Raw genomic sequence first — 12,245 nt, 5'->3', positions numbered from 1 at the left:
TTGACATATTCTATACACATGAGTTTAAAGATACTACTGATAGGATGTATATGCATAATGTCCCATAATTCACTACTTGGCCATCAAAGTAGTAGGTAGGTGGCCAACAAAACCTTATCGGTGTTCATTTTGGAGTAACGCGTAAAAACACCACTGTAAGAAACTGACGCCATTGTGGTTCCTAGAGAACAAGGACCTAACATCATTCACGGATTTGAGGGAGCCAACATGGCCGAATGAGGGGCTTGGTTTCGCGGAGCCTCCTCTAGGCCAGCGGAGGACCCGCCCACCCATGAGTCAGAGGATTTTGTGAGGTCTACTAGAATGACAGCTCAAACCTGTCCACGTCAACACCAGAGAACTACTATGGAGATCGCGTCTTTGGTAAGCAATCGGTAGGGATATGGAGCTTTTTATATATTTTCTAAACGAGTATTACCTTGCAAATGCATGATGAGGCCAGTTTCTTGAATAGCATTCATTATAGCCCTTCGCTGCGTAAAATGTTGTATTCCGTATTTTTGCATCATGCCCAGCCTAAGAAGTGATTTTTTTTTTAGGTCTCTGACTGGCTGGATCTAATATTTTCAGGTACGATCGCAGACATTAGGAGGTACTGTATTCTGCACGACTGTCGTTGTAATTTGAATGTAGTCTATGCGCTATTTGAGTGTAGTGTAGTGAGATTCCACAACCAGCAGCAACATGTGTTGCACTTTTCCTCGTCAATGGGCAATTGCTGTTGTACAAACTCGGAACAGTTGACAAATTAGCCCAGAGAGAGGGGCATACTGTCTAAAAAGCTACCCCATAGGTCGCATATCCGAGATTATAACCTCATTTATGATTTACACTTAAATGAATGACATGAGTTTGTCGGCTATCCGTTATACTTTTATTATAACTGGCATCAGCCTGCCCAAGCATTGAAGGGTGAACACTGGATATATTGTGTGCCACGTCTACGATATTTGGTTTCAACCGGAGGAGCTGCGTTTCGCAGCATTTTACGTTTACCAAAAACTTGATTCCACAGGTGGGTTGTTCAACTCAATATGCATAGAATAATTTTCCACTTTTGAACTAAACTCTAGACAGATGATCGTTGCATAAATGGTTTTTGTGTTAGTATTTTCTACTGCAATTGAAATGTAGAATAAAACAAGCAGCGCTGGACAAGGCCGCAATTACTTTTCGTTGATTATCCAACCTGCTGTACTTGACCCTCGGCCTCAAAATATCTCTCTCTCTATATATATATATATATATCTATATATACACATTTTTTTTACTGATATAATTGTATCTGATGTATTGCCCAGTGTTTTCTGTTAGTAGGCAGTCATTTTGGCTGCACAGTACAGTGTCTGGATGTGGACTTCATAAGTTATGCACTCTTGATATTGATATTCACTGTGCTTAATTAACAAGATAATGTTGCACAAAGGACCTTGGGACTGTTGACCTGACACCTGCACCTCATTGAACTTTTCAACGAATTAGTTCCACTGTGGACTGTTTCTAATTTGACACAGACATCTGGATGACTGGTTTGCACTTTCCTCCAGTTCATCTCAATTCGAGGTCTAAAGTCCCGAATGTGATGTTCCTGGCCCAAGTTCTGTGATACACTTAGGCTCTGAGTCTGTGGTAGTCAGTGCATAACAGAACTTTGGCCCGGGTTCAACCAAGCCACCGTGGGATGGAAAGAACTGAAGGATCTGGGGACCATCGACATCTACGCTCACGCCTCTTTCTGACATTGTCGTATCCCTCATGTTTTTGAAGAACATGACTAGATTTTATTACCATCACCAATGTCGTCTTCATCATCAGTGCTCTATTAATGACCGTTTAGGAATGTGTTCAGTATGCCTCGGTCCTATGGGAAATGCAAATTGTCCTTTTATTCTAGTCAACGTGTGGTCACACTGTCTTTCAGGAACCCTCGCTGTACACCGTGAAAGCGGTCTTCATTCTGGACAACGATGGCAATAGACTTCTATCAAAGGTATGCTAATAACAGTTGTCCAATGGCGACCCACGTTGGCTGTTGTTGTGGAGTCGAGACATTGTGAGAACGTCCCCAAATGAGGTGTATTCGTCATAACTAATGCGGCCAATGTCTGACTTCTGATGTGTTTTTAGTACTACGACACAGAGCTCTACCCCTCCATGAAGGAGCAGAAGAACTTTGAAAAGAACGTTTTCAACAAGACACACAAAGCTGACAGTAAGTTTTGCCCCATCAAAAAAATTACCCAGGAGACTATTGGAGTAGATGGTTGAGCTTGAGTCCTGATATTCTACTCCATGTTATAGTTTTAATGAACCAGTAAGGTTGTTTTTTTTTAAACACAAAAAAAAACATTCCACCAATGTGGCGAGAGAGTTGAGAAGATGTACACCGTCAGGGAAATCAGTATCAACAGGATCATCATGTAAATCAATGCATATGTGTACCAGTCTTTGGCTTCACGTTAGTAGACAACTGTGTAAGTGATGATTTAGTTAGGACCTGTTGTTCACACACCTTTTGTGTGTCCTCCACCATAGAAAAACAAGAGGCCGTGTTAGCTGTATTAGCATCAGCCTGCGGCTCAACCCTCATGGGTCAGTTTATCTAAACACGAGAAACGATATTGGTTCCTCTGGGTTCTTCAGTCCTCCCAAGCTCACGTTACATCGAACAAAAGGGGAGGGAACCAGTTCAGCGACAGACAGCTCTCGCACTCTTTTGTTCCAATGAAATTCACAGTAGTCATCCGACACCCCGGGTCCACCTGCCCCTAAGGAGGATGCCCAATCTCTATCTCTATATCCCTCCTTCCTCTCCATACCTTCTTCCCCACACACGTAGGAGTTGAGCATTTTATATGACAAAACTCACATTTTAAATTGGAAGACGACCATAAAACCTCTCACTTCGGTATTCTCCGTAAATGTGAATAAGGTGTGAATGTGCTTTAATGCTTGATCTCCCCCCCCCAAGCAGATGAGATTGCCTTCGTGGAGGGGATGACGATCGTGTATAAGTGCAGCATCGACCTATTCTTTTACGTGGTGGGCAGTGCACAGGAGAATGAGGTAGGTAATGTGATGCAGAGGGAGTACAAGGCTAGACTGGTGCTTCAAAGACTATACATTGTGGCCCGGATCCTTTTTGCACAAATCTTCCATTGGCATCAATGCATAATTCACACAGTCTGAGTTAAGCGCTCCCATATGAATTTCGAATTCGGATCTCAGAAAGCAACATGTAATTTGTAGTAGCGGTGCATGGGTGAAATCACTGGGGAAGCCAAGCCCCCGAATTACAGCCTACGTGTTGTGAAAATTGTGTTGTTTCGTCTTTAACCTGTTAATTAATATGCCTTGTGACCATGATATAAGAAGACACAGTGGCAGAATAAATTCAACCACACCTTTTTGTTTTATCACACAACCGGAGAGCAACCTCTGTCCCGTGAAGTCCACAAAGCTCTGCTTTCACTAGTCCAGCACCATTTCAACTTCAACATTTCATCATCATCAAATCTCCTCTGATTAGTCTAGTATAGTGACAACTAAAAAGATACCAAAAACAATTTCATCCAGTCAACGTAAGCTAAATGTGATGTGCCTGTCCATGGTTCTGATTCCTGTGTGTGCGTGCATACACATTCGTGCAAGTAGGAAATCATGTTGACTCACCCTACTTGTAGTGAAACGCCAATACCATCCTCCTCTCTCACTTTGACGAAATGGTCAATCGCTCTGTCATACAGTACACGCTTTTAATTTTTTGTTGTCCCAGACTACCTGGCTAAAATGATTGCTAGCTAGCCTAACTTCCTTTCATTGGCAACGTTAGCAAGTTAACATGAGCTTTCTACATTATATATTATTATTATTATTATTACATCTAGCTATACACTACCGGTCAAAAGTCTTTAGAACACCTACTCATTCAAGGGTTTTTCTTTATTTTGACTATTTTAATAGTGAAGACATCATCAAAACTATGAAACAACACATGTGTAATCGTGTAGTAACCAAAAAAGTTTTAAACTAATCCAAATATATTTGATATTTTTCAAATAGCCACCCTTTGCCTTGATGACAGCTTTGCCCACTCTTGCCATTCTCTCAACCAGCTTCACCTGGAATGCTTTTCCGACAGTCTTGAAGGAGTCCCCACATATTCTAAGTGGTTGTTGGCTGCTTTTCCTACACTCTGCGGTCCACCTCATCCCAAACCATCTCAATTTGGTTGAGGTCGGGGGATTGTGGAGGCCAGGTCATCTGATGCAGCACTCCATCGCTCTCCTTCTTGGTAAAATTGCCTTTACACAGCCTGGATGTGTTTTTGGGTCATTGTCCTGTTGAAAAACAAATAATAGTCCTACTAAGACCAAACCAGTTGAGATGACTTATTGCTGCAGAATGCTGTGGTAGCCATGCTGGTTAAGTGCACCTTGAATTCTAAATGAATCCCAGACAGTGTCACCAGCAAAGCACCCCCACACCATTACACCTCATCCTCCATGCTTTACGGTGGGAAATACACATGCTGAGGTCATCTGTTCAGCCACACCGCGTCTCATAAAGAAACGGCGGTTGGAACCAAAAATCTCCAATTTGTACTCCAGACCAAAGGACACATTTCCAGTGTTCTAATGTCCATTGCTTGTGATTCTTGGCCCAAACAAGTCTCTTCTTATTATTGGTGTCCTTTAGTAGTGGTTTCTTTGCAGACATTTGACCACGAAGGCCAGATTTACAGTCTCCTCTGAACAGTTGATGTTGAGACGTGTCTGTTACTTGAATTCTGTGGAGCATTTATTTGGGCTGCAATTTCTGAGGCTGGTAGCTCTGATGAACTTATCCTATGCAGCAGAGGTAACTCTGGGTCTTCCATTCCTGTGGCGGTCCTCATAAGAGCCGGTTTCATCATAGCGCTTGATGGTTTTTGCGACTGCACTTGAAGAAACTTCAAAGTTCTTGAAATTGTCCTTATTGACTGACCTTCATGTTTTAAAGTAATTATGGACTGTTTCTCTTTGCTTATTTGAGCGGTTCTTGCCACAATATGGACTTAGTCCTATTTGGTAAAATACCATATTCTGTATACCCCTCTACCTTGTCACAACACAACTGATTGGCTCAAAGGCACTAAGGAAATACATTCCACAAATTAAGTTTTAAGAAGGCACACCTGTTAATTGAAATGCATTCCAGGTGACTACCTCATGAAGCTGGTTAAGAGAATGCCAAGAGTGTGCAAAGCTGTCAAGGCAAAGGGTGGCTATTTTAAGAATCTCAAATATAACATTTTGGGTTACTACATGATTCCATGTGTTATTTCATAGTTTTAATATATATAATAATAATAATATATGCCATTTAGCAGACGCTTTTATCCAAAGCGACTTACAGTCATGTGTGCATACATATACGTTTTGATGTCTTCACTATTTTTCTACAATGTAAAAAATAAAGAAAAATCTTTGAATGAGTAGGTGTTCTAAAACTTTTGACCTGTAGCGTATTTTGAACTTTCATCCTCTCAGACTAAGGGCACAACCATATATAAATTAATGGTTGGATCAGAATCTCCAGGGCCAGTACAGACAATCAATTACAAGCACAAGTCCAAATCCCTATTTCCATCCACGGCTAATTTAGGAGTGTGCCAATTTGAGCTAACCAGCTAACCACCGGAAGACAACAAAACAATGAGATGTTTCTGTCAATGACATATGCTTTTAATGCGATTTTATAGGAGTGATAAAAAAAAACCTGGCTTCACCGTGACACTTTTTTTTTGGTGCGCCAGGATCATTCATAGTTGAGCTTGCTCAGTTTTAGCTCAACGCTAATTGGCAAATTTTGTATACTTCTTTTTAATCGAGGGATGTCAATTGCTCGTTGGCTTCGCTTGTGTTCAATGCTACGGGCGGCAACAATGTCGTACTCGTTTGGACCAGACAGTATCAGATAGATGGCCTACACGTAGAGAGACAGAGGGGGCGCTGTTTCGCTCGCCCGGGTGCTTTCTCCTGTGGGATCAATTTGCAAAAGAGGCTGAATGTAAGGAAAATGATGAAACACAGAGAGATGAAAGATCAGTTATTGTATGTAAAAAAAAAATGGGTCATTTGTCGGCATGACGTCATAATTGGAGACCCTATATATTGCAAATGCCCATGAGAATAAATGACTGATAATGAGATTTTCTTCAGCACTTCTTGTTGCTATGTACGTTGCTAAGGAAGGACCAGTCCTTTTATGGCAAATTGGCATTTATATTCTACAGGCATTGTGATTAAACCACACCTGACTTTTCACTGTCTCTGTCCCTTTCCCACAACCTTTTCTCTGTTTACTTCGCCTGGCTTCCATCTATACTTCTCAATCCTCTTGTTTTCCTTTCATCCTCCCTCACCCACTGCCCTGCTCTCTCTTCCTATAGCTCATGCTCATGGCTGTACTGAACTGTCTGTTTGAGTCCCTCGGTCAAATCCTAAGGTAAGTGTTGTCTATGTTGAAGTAACCTCCCTTTTTAATGTGAGGAAGTCGGTCACGATTTGTAGGAGGAAAATGTAACCAAGTCAACAGCAATGCAAGAAACGATTATTCAAAATAGTTGTTAATTATTAGAGAATATCTCGTAAATATTAAAAAATGTATATATATAACTAGGCATGTCAGTTAAGAACAAATTCTTATTTACAATGACGACCTAGGAACAGTAGGTTAACTGCCTTGTTCAGGGGCAGAATGACAGATTCTTACCTTGTCGGCTCGGGGATTCGATCTAGCAACCTTTCGGTTACTGCTCTAGCCACTAGGCTACCTGCCGCCCCAAATATAGGGACAGGTCAACAAAATGAGAAGTTAATTTCTGATTTGACTCTGGTGTAATTGTTTCCTTCGTGCGTTCAAAATATGGGGAACCGTGTCAGTTGAAGGCCGCACTAAGTTAGTGATTGTTTATTTTGGGTTATATATATGTATATATAATGGGATGACAGTGACACACCCTTGGCCTCTCAGTGAAGGGGAACAGCTTGACAGGGGCTGGTGCCGTTACCATAGAAACCAATGCAGTAGCAATGCAGGGAGGGAGAGGGAGTGAATGAATCTATTTGCTTCCTCTCTCCACTCCTTTTCATGCAGTTTTCTCCTATTTTATTTTTTTTTCAAATGCCAACTGTTCGGTATCATTTCAAACCATGACAACTACAGGAAGTTAATTTAAGTCAGTGTTTGAAATGTACAGAATAGCCTAAGGTGTTGTGGGCCAGAAATGTAGGGCTCATAAGGCAATAATATGAGATCCTATCACAGGTTTCAGCCCTATTGGCTCAGACATACTAACCACAATTCAAGTCAGTCAATGAAGTTTTCTTACTCACAGGAAAAATGTGGAGAGAAGGTGTCTATTGGACAACATGGACGGAGTCTTCTTAGTAGTGGACGAAATTATTGACGGGGGGTAACGTATAGATTGGGTTGATAAATGGATTCGTTCTTGATTTCTTGTTTTGGCAAAAAAAATAGATTTTATTTGTGTCCTTGTTTGACATATTACTGCATTGTTTGGAGCTAGTGACACTGCACCCGCTATAACATCTGCTATACTGTGTATGCGACCAATACACTTTGATTTGAGGTATCATTCAAGGGATGGAGTTGGGAGTTACTGGTACACTATCTTGTGTTCTCTTAATGACTGACCTTACCGTTGTGTTACCAGGGTGATCTTGGAAAGCGACCCCCAACAGGTCATCCAGAAGGTCAATTACAGGGTAAGACATCTACAGTCATTGACTGTGTCTACTGTATGGATTAATACATGGATTCTGACATGGGGACAATACTTGAAGACACAGATGACTATAGGAAATGGTGATTTCTATTTTCAGACCAACAGACGTGGGGATTGTGTCTCGTGGATTGTTGTTGAATCTGACAACCTGTATGTTTGAGGAAAATTAATTAACTTATTTGATGTCACAACACCAAATGCCAGTCTTCAGCCCCCCCCCCACCATCCCCTCAACACCAAGTCCATCTTCCTCTCATGTGTCCTCTCTCCCCTGATCCCACCCTCACATTGTCAGCTGGATGGTTCAGAGCAAGCCTACGGCTTAGGCCTCTTTGATTACATTGTTGGTAACAATGTAATCAGCGTAGCCTAGTGGTTAGAGCGTTGGACTAGTAACCGGAAGGTTGCGAGTTCAAACCCCCGAGCTGACAAGGTACAAATCTGTCGTTCTGCCCCTGAACAGGCAGTTAACCCACTGTTCCCAGGCCGTCATTGAAAATAAGAATATGTTCTTAACTGACTTGCCTGGTTAAATAAAGGTAAAATAAAAAATAAAAAAAACATTGATGGACAGACGGACATAGCATAGCAACAGACTGCCCCTACCACCAGAGATGACGGGTGAGGGATAGCGGGTGAGGGAGATCCAGCGCTGGTAACTGCATGGTGAGAGAGCATATCACTTTAGGTTCTGATAACCTCCAGATAACCACCTCACAACGTTGGAACAACTGTCCACTAAGTCTGTGTCTTGCTGTGGTTTGTCAGTGGTTAGCCTCAGGTTGCCCAGTGTGTTTCAAGGAGTCCATATGGGGTTCTAGGAAATGCCATAGGTGTTGGTACGCTAAGAGCAGCAGGGCCCTTTGTTGTACTCCCTTGCACGATGCATGCCTTGTGTGAGACAGCCGTTTTAATTGGATTGTGGTGGTCACTGACATATTTACCAATGTCGGAGTGAATTTACATTCGCAGTGCAAGGCATCAAATTCCTTCTTTTAGGGCATTATGTTATCGTACACGGTTGTTGCTTGCTTTATGCGTTTGACTCTTTACACACACAGCCCCTAATGGTGTGCGTGCTTGATTTGCTATGACGTCATGTCCCCTCTTTCTTTTACGGTATCTATTCCAGGCGGATGACAACCCACTGTCAGAGCAGAGCGTGGCTCAGGTGAGGTCATACACACGCACCCACACACCAAGCAATGTCACCCTGCATGTATAGTACGACAATCTTTTCTGTTCATAGAACTTTAGCCATTTAATGTCCGCTCACACCTGATGACATAACCTTCTGTTCTACTGTCATATACAGTATATTAATTGCATATAAACTATAACATGATTCTTATCAGGGTTGGGGTCAGTTCCGTTTTGAATTCTAGTCAATTCAGGAGGTACACATTGTCATTGCAATTATCTTCAATGCTTTGAAATGGAATTTGGTTTACTTTCTGAATTGGCTGGAATTTCAATGGAATTGAGCCCGACCCTGATTATAATCTTTCCAGTTACCCATTTTCATCATTTCTACACTACATGCTCTGTAGAATAAAGCCACAGTACACAATATATGGATAATTGTCTCCCAGTGTTGTTCAATTTTAAAATGATCAAATATTACTACTCATAATACCTGGTTGATTTAAATGATCTGGTCCAGTGTTGACATGCCGTCAATACTGCAATAGGATTTCCATTTGACTGAAGTCACTGCATTCAGTCATAGGTTCATCCATTTGACTGAAGTCACTGCATTCAGTCATAGGTTCATCCATTTGACTGAAGTCACTGCATTCAGTCATAGGTTCATCCATTTGACTCGTGTATTCTTTATGTGTGCCAAACACACTGCATTCACACACAATTCTTTCAATATCATTTAGGAGAATTGCCAGCTTTGCCAGCATGTACTAACCTGCATCTGAATTTGATGCCATGCTCACACCTGCATAGTCAATGATGGAATGGCTCCCATTGCATGATCAGCATGGCTGCTTAATTGCTCTTACCGTCATGCAATGTTCTGCCTGTTACTTCCTCTTTCCTTCTTCTCCTAACCCTTTGGTTTAACCCTCACAGCACATTACGGACAAATTGGCTATGACCTCCAATGTAAGTCCTCTCACTCCTCACCCTCCGACGTGGGACATTTTGAGTCTCCTGGGGCTTGTTCAGAAGACCAGAATGTTGCAGATATAATAATATATATATTTTTTAAATGTAACCTTTATTTGACTAGGCAAGTCAGGTAAGAACAAATTCTTATTTACAATGACGGCCTAGGAACAGTGGGTTAACTGTCTTGTTCAGGGGCAGAATGACAGATTTTTACCTTGTCAGCTCGGGGATTCGATCTAGCAACCTTTTAGTTACTGGCCCAACGGTCTAACTACGGCTACCTGCCACCCCTGAGGGATAGATAGATATGAAGTATATAGAATGGACATGACTGTTCTATACTGGTCATCTCTGTGTGACTTTCAGACTGCCCTGTACTCCTGAATCAGACCCTGCTTGCAAGGAAGGGTTCATATCCAAAGCTATTAATTAACTATTTGCCTTGTGGCATTTTCTCTCCCAAGTTGGAACCAACCTTCAAACAACAATACCTTGAAAAGCCTTTAAGAGACATGGAATTGTCATGGTGCCTATATTAAAATAAAAAAACTAGACCTAGACAATAAACCCAAAACACTGAACTGAAACTACTAGATGTAGACACTACACACTAGACACAAGTTCATCCTTTTACCTGGGTTCCTTGCGCCCCCTGGTGTATAGTTTTACGCTATGCGTCTGTTTCGACAGCCCCCCCCCCCCAAAAATGTTGTTTTTCTTGTGGAATTTCATTTTATCAGGGAGAGTGACGATTATATATCAGAGGCACACTTGCATCAGGTCGTTACCAATATTGAATAGAATTGAATTGTGTTTCTAAGCTAGATGAAAATAACTTTTAAGTCTGATCAGAGAAGCCGACTCACTTTGTTTTGTGTCTACTACACAAAATACACTTACAAAGTTTGATGTTACACTTACGAAGCTTATGGGGCTCATGTTTCATGTAAAATATGAACGTTTGAGGAGTTCCATTCAAATTCGCATGCATACAATAGTGACACCTACTGGTTGACTTGTGTCACAATTAACAATAAATATAACACTACTACAGTATACTATAATAGGCTACTATTATTCATCTGCGATAATGTCGTTTCTCCACACTCAATCTGAAAAGGTGTTTTCTGTTTTTTTTCTTCTCCAGATAATGCAGTCTGCCAAAGAACAAATAAAGTGGTCAATACTCAAATGATCTACACTGCCTGTCCAAAGGTCAAATGTTTTACAGTAATGGACAGTACAAATATATGTGTAAATATTAAGGGGTGTATTTAGCGTTTTATGCTTAAATAGGCTATAATTATAGTAATTAGTGGCAAATACAGCGTTTTTCCTATGAAGGCAAGATGATATTTGTAATTATTATTTTGGAAATAATCTGTTTTAATTTATTTGATTTGCAATAAAAATCTGAAGAATTATGCTAGATTATAGCATATGATTTTGTTAATTTCCCTTAACCCACACAAAATGCTCTGTAAAGAACGTTTTAACCAAACCAAGAGAACTGAATTGTGTTTTAATGTGCTCAGGCCTACACAACAAGGGGAACTGTTGCTTAGGCTTCAATGATTATGAAGTTATGTGACAGAGAACTTTAAACATGACATTTTGATATACTACATTTTAAAGCTTTGTAAGTTTAACAGAAAAAGGGCAATAGCCTGTGTAATGTTACAGTAGTTCAGGTTCTGGTTGAAAGTCAGGTTACCCCATATTCATTATAGAATGATTGCGTGTTCATAATAAAACGAAGTTGGCATAAGTAGGTAGGCGTATGTTTTTTTTCTGAAGCACTGAGAACACCTTTAAGACCATAAGAATAAAATATATTTTGTTACTAGCCTGTGATGGACAAATAAACTATTTGAATATTTCCTCATTTTAACGCCAAATAGGAAGATAGGCTAATAATTGTTAGTTTTGTCGATTTATATTGCCGTCTGTTTTCTAATTTGAGTCTGTCTGTTGTCAAGCTAATTAAACTATTTTTTGTATTTTGTGTTGTCAAAATGTCTCTTGTTCCATATTTATCATATCTAATTTGACACATTTTTTTTCTTATTTCCTCGAAAAGGCTTCCTGTGAGTAGTGAAGGCTGTCGCCCAGTGTCTTTTGAAATGAAATCTTACTTGTAAATATTCATGAGACATGGGATGTGTCTGTTTTGATTGGACGTCAGGGTCTGACGTCAAAATCCCCGCCTTCATATCAAGAGCCAATGAAGCGTTTCAGATGTTAAATATAAAAATGTGATTGGATGTGTCTGGCGCAGGGTGGAGCTTTCTGTGTTCCATATAATTCTGTG

At 40.7% G+C, this 12,245-nt stretch overlaps 1 protein-coding gene across 4 annotated transcripts; it reads left to right on the top strand.

Moving 5' to 3' along the window:
* The first annotated feature begins 259 nt into the window (after positions 1-259).
* Positions 260-11,934, top strand: LOC118365192 (coatomer subunit zeta-1). Of its 4 annotated transcripts, XM_035747178.2 has the most exons (10): positions 262-384; positions 1,943-2,011; positions 2,149-2,233; positions 2,996-3,087; positions 6,455-6,510; positions 7,403-7,480; positions 7,742-7,793; positions 8,946-8,984; positions 9,896-9,928; positions 11,082-11,934. In XM_035747178.2, the coding sequence occupies exons 1-10, from the start codon at positions 325-327 to the stop codon at positions 11,127-11,129; spliced, it is 612 nt and encodes a 203-aa protein (XP_035603071.1). In that variant the 5' UTR covers positions 262-324; the 3' UTR covers positions 11,130-11,934. The 4 variants fall into 4 exon arrangements, with proteins under 4 accessions (XP_035603077.1, XP_035603071.1, XP_035603073.1 ...); XM_035747184.2 differs by lacking the exon at positions 7,403-7,480 and having other exon boundaries at positions 260-384; XM_035747180.2 differs by lacking the exon at positions 9,896-9,928.
* The last annotated feature ends 311 nt before the right edge of the window (positions 11,935-12,245 follow it).

The sequence above is a fragment of the Oncorhynchus keta genome, chromosome 32 (assembly GCF_023373465.1).
Source record: "Oncorhynchus keta strain PuntledgeMale-10-30-2019 chromosome 32, Oket_V2, whole genome shotgun sequence".
NCBI lineage: Eukaryota > Metazoa > Chordata > Actinopteri > Salmoniformes > Salmonidae > Oncorhynchus > Oncorhynchus keta.
Note: the sequence above shows the minus strand (reverse complement) of the source record. Positions and strands in the feature narration are given on the sequence as shown.